This window comes from Sinocyclocheilus anshuiensis, unplaced genomic scaffold, assembly GCF_001515605.1.
Source record: "Sinocyclocheilus anshuiensis isolate Anshui unplaced genomic scaffold, SAMN03320099.WGS_v1.1 scaffold1036, whole genome shotgun sequence".
Taxonomy (NCBI): Eukaryota; Metazoa; Chordata; class Actinopteri; order Cypriniformes; family Cyprinidae; genus Sinocyclocheilus; species Sinocyclocheilus anshuiensis.
In genome coordinates this window covers 303,727-307,963 of record NW_015550226.1, presented here as the reverse complement: position 1 = coordinate 307,963, position 4,237 = coordinate 303,727, and the positions used below count along the sequence as shown (strand labels likewise).

Genomic DNA, 4,237 nt, shown 5'->3' with positions numbered 1-4,237 from the left:
ACACACACACACACACACACACACACACACACACTAACTCGCACACAAACACACTTAACAATCAATGCACACATTCGATAATTAAGTAAATATATGTACAGTTGTAGAACAACTAATTTCTACATTAAAACAAATAACAATGTAAAAATATTGTCATTGCTATTTATAATAGATTTTCACTGTATTGTATACATAAGTACTAAATAAATATTTGTATAGTTTTAGAACTCATTTCTAGATTAAAACCAATGAAAGCTAATGGGTACAAAATATATATATTTTTATTTCAGTAATTCAATCCATGTAATTTGTACAGTAGAAAGACAAATATACAAACAATAAACCAAAGTAGCAACATTTAAATGACTCCTCATTTATGTACATTTTGTTTTTTTTAACTGTAAGCTAAAATGTAGGTCTGGGGAGTAAATTAATAGTTTACCAAAAAAAAGAAAATTGTTGAAAATGTACTTACTCTCAGGCCACCAAAGATACTGAGCAAATGGTGTAATGCTAAATTCCTCCAAATCTGTTCCAATGAAGAAACAAATTCACCTACATCATGGATGGCCTGAGGGGGAGTACATTTTCAGCAGATTTTCATTTTTGAGTGAACTATTTATTTAAAATAGAGGTCCTTGGAAATTTGTCAATAGAGCACAAACAGTCCACATCTGGTTGACTGAACCACAGAGTGAAAGGGGTATGACACCATCAAAAATGTGATATTCCTTGATGTGTCTGATGGCCCTCTCCACATGTATCCTCAAGCGGGCAATCTCTTGGGTATGTGTAATTTCATATTTACTGAATTGTCTGCTTGGCCCTGTAAAAGCTGGGGTTACAAGACTGACATTGATGTCAGCAAGGAGGTCTTTGATAAGAAAGCCCTTATCAGCCATTACTTCATCACCTGGCTCAAGCAGTTTCAGAATGCCTGACTCTTTGGTGATTTCCTTGTCAGAGATGGAGCCTGTGTATAGGTTGCTTACAAAGCTAACTGTCCCAAAGGGTGTGATGCCAATCAGGGATTTCAAAGTTGTGGTTCCCTTGTAATGAGAGTATGTCATGGTGTTCAGAACTTTCGAACTTGCTGCTTGAATATGGATCTCAGTACAATCTAGCACAACACGTGTTTTTGGAAAGGTCTTCTTGAAGCAGGGTGGCATTAGCTCATCTACAGCCTCTCTACTTGGCCATACTGGTAGTGTACCAAGCATGAAATACAGGTAGTTAGCCCAAGTTATACATATCCTGCTGACTGTGGCCTTTGAGATATTAAACCTTACTGCTAAATCTGCGGAAAGAAGCCCCTGCCTCATACGGCAGAGAAACAAGAAAAACTGGTCAAAGAGGCCAACGTCTTGAGCCTGAAAGCCAGCAGTTACAGTCTGTTCTGTTTTATTAAGTCTTTGCATTTGAGTCCATCTCACCAGAGACTGTGCTGTAGGTTGAAGAGACTGGTAGAGTGCTTTGAGGGTTTCATAATCTTTACATCTGGTGTAAAACATGATCAGCTTGGGCTCACATTGGAATCTTTGTAGACAAAACTGCTGACTTCTTAAATTTTCATTTTCTTTTGTCAGACGAGCAATCTCCTTTTGTGCTGCATTCAGCTGCTCTTCAGTGGAAGGAGATGTTTCCAGGTAATCATGGTCTTGCAGTGTCACAAAACAAATGTTAGATCTGTTTTAGGATAGAAGAGACAAAGAAAAAAATTATGAAGACCAAAAATAAGTATGAAGGTTGTCAATGTGTAGGTTTACACAAATTTTCATCAATCTGATTTCAGATTCTGAAAGTTGTTTATATGAACCCTAAATTTTGTATCTGGTTCATAGAGATCTTATAAAAGGGCTCTAGTAAACATTCATCCCAGCACTGTGCATGTGTGCAAGGTATTTGAGCTATCAATCCCATTACTAACAGATTATTTGGGTGTATGTAAATGTAGCAATTGAGTCATTATGCAGCAACTATCATGCCTATATAAGACATCTTTCACTCTGTTGGCATTAGATAGATGACTTACTGTTCTCCTGTGTTCTGATCAGAAAATGAATGGTCCTCCTCTTCATCCTCCTCAAATGTTTCAATATCATTAACACTGGGTAGGAAAATCACAATTAATAGTTACTTTTGTTCATATTGTACTGTTATGCACGATTGTCACAGACGTACATTTTAAAATTCTGAATTTTTGTAATATCTATCAAATTTGCCGCCAATTGATGAAGATCTGACACTTCCAACAGTTTTATATGTCTGAATAAACAGCATTCTGTCAATACTGTAAATTATACTATACAAATTGTGCAACTGTAAGAATTGACAACAAAGTTAATTCATATCACTTTGGTTAGGTTATACAACATGACAAATTACATCAGGTAATATAAAACATTACAGTACTATCATATTTTTTATTCAGCAAGGTTAAATTCAATTTAAAAAGACAATCCTAATATCATAAAACAAGTGAACGGCACGCACCGCTGATGTCGCTCAAGTGTCCTCCTGGGCTTCAGTTCACAGCTCCACGTAAACAAAGCTTGTACGCTTCCATGTTTCAGTCTATGTAAACCAGTGAGCGATCGTACAATGCAGTCCGGGGTAAAATGTTTGGAGCATACTCTAGTGTTGTCTGTAACCTTATGGGAGAATCAGTTCATTAACATGCGTTTGATAACGGAGTAAAACGTGTAGCTTGGAGAGCTAGCGCTAGCTAGATTAATAAAGGTGTTTCGCTTACCTGAAAATAAGGTCCAACATCTCTTCTTATTTTCACAATCCATTCACAGCAGACTTTTGGGTCACTCGGAAAGCGATGAAATGACAACTCTTTATCGCACTCTTTCCGTTGATAGGATGTACAGCCTGGTACACAGCAATACGACATCGCTACTCCTGTGATTCAAGGCAATACTTCCGGGTTTCTTCCCACCGGAGCCTCGCTTTCGATTTCAATATAGCGGCTGCGTGAAATCGGCGTATAGAGGACTATGTGGAGGACTTTTGTGGTTTGTGCTATTTAGTGGACTGTAATGATGTGGCGTTAAAGGACATTTTTCGTCATGGATTAAACGAGCCCATTTGCTCCCAGCTTCCTGGGGGAAAGGTTCACTGGTCCCTTGCCGAGTATATAGACTTTGCTCTGCGGTTGAGTGGATCTGCTTTCACTGTGGGTGTCATGGAGAAGGAAAACGGCACTAAACCAGAACCAGAGTGTGCTCACGTCACGTCTGCCAAGCCATAGTCTGCTCACGTCACATCTGCTACACCAAGCCATTTTGAGCGTGTGGGCTGCACACTGCGCTCCAGAGTCCTCTCCTGTCCACGAGTCTGCTCCTGAGGCCTCTCCTGTCTGTGAGTCTGTCCTGTCACAGCCATGGAGGTCGTTCTTGAACTCACTGTCTGTCCTGTCATGGCCATGGAGGCCGTTCATGCTTGCTCTGTCACAGTCAAGTGGTCTGTCCATGTCTCTGCTCCACCATGGCTTCCTGCTCTGCTGTCATCACCCGGTCACCCTGCTCTGCCTGCTCCACCATGGCTCCCTGCTCTGCCTGCACCGCCATGGATGCCTGTTCTGTCTGCTCCACCATCACTCCCCGCTCTGCCCGCACCGCCATGGCTCCCCGATCTGCCCGCTCCGCCATGGCCGCCCGATCTGCCTGCTTCGCCATGGCCCCCACTCTGCCTGCTTCGCCATGGCCCCCCGCTCTGCCTGCTCCGCCATGGCTCCCTGCTCTGCCTGTTCCTCTTCACGGGCCTGGCCCTCCATCCCTCCCCGAGTTCCACCTCCACTCCACCACCCTCCTGGACGTTTTGGGTTTTGTTTGGGCGTCTGGAGCCACCCTTAGAGAGGGGGGGATATGTAATGTGGTGTTTGGGTTTTGTTTCATGTTCATGTTTTCATATCTTTTATTTTGTAATTGTTTCATGCTCTCAGTGTCATGCTTCCCTTGCCCTCATGTATCTCTGCCTTGTGCATGTGTCATGTTCTGATTGGTTGTCCTAGTCATGTGTCTTGTTTCCTATTGGTTTGTTCTTGTCATGTGACCCTCTTGTTTGCTATAAGTAGCCATCATGTTGCCATTGTTTCTCGTTCGTGTAATGATGTTGTAACCCGCTGTCGGTGAGTCTAGTCTGTTCATGTCAAGTCTAGTCTGTTCATGTCAAGTCAAGTCTGTTCATGTCAAGTCAAGTCAAGTCAAGTCTGTTCATGTCAAGTCAAGTC

The 4,237-nt window shown here is 41.9% G+C and overlaps 1 protein-coding gene across 1 annotated transcript; it reads right to left on the bottom strand.

Moving 5' to 3' along the window:
• Positions 1-568: 568 nt before the first annotated feature.
• On the bottom strand, positions 569-2,968 carry LOC107660998 (uncharacterized). Its single transcript, XM_016450436.1, has 4 exons — positions 2,753-2,968; positions 2,494-2,651; positions 2,033-2,107; positions 569-1,686 (listed from the first exon to the last, which is right to left on the bottom strand). Exons 1-4 carry the CDS (start codon positions 2,897-2,899, stop codon positions 624-626), a joined length of 1,443 nt encoding a protein of 480 aa, XP_016305922.1. The 5' UTR covers positions 2,900-2,968; the 3' UTR covers positions 569-623.
• Positions 2,969-4,237: the final 1,269 nt, after the last annotated feature.

What these genes read in the sequence shown, in the direction of transcription:
- LOC107660998 (XM_016450436.1), bottom strand. Translation starts at nt 2,899, where the DNA reads ATGTCGTATTGCTGTGTACCAGGCTGTACATCCTATCAACGGAAAGAG. An exon ending in ATGTTGGACCTTATTTTCAG is followed by an intron (nt 2,652 to 2,752) that starts GTAAGCGAAACA and finishes TTCTCCCATAAG; the next exon opens with GTTACAGACAACACTAGAGT. An exon ending in ACACTTGAGCGACATCAGCG is followed by an intron (nt 2,108 to 2,493) that starts GTGCGTGCCGTT and finishes TTTCCTACCCAG; the next exon opens with TGTTAATGATATTGAAACAT.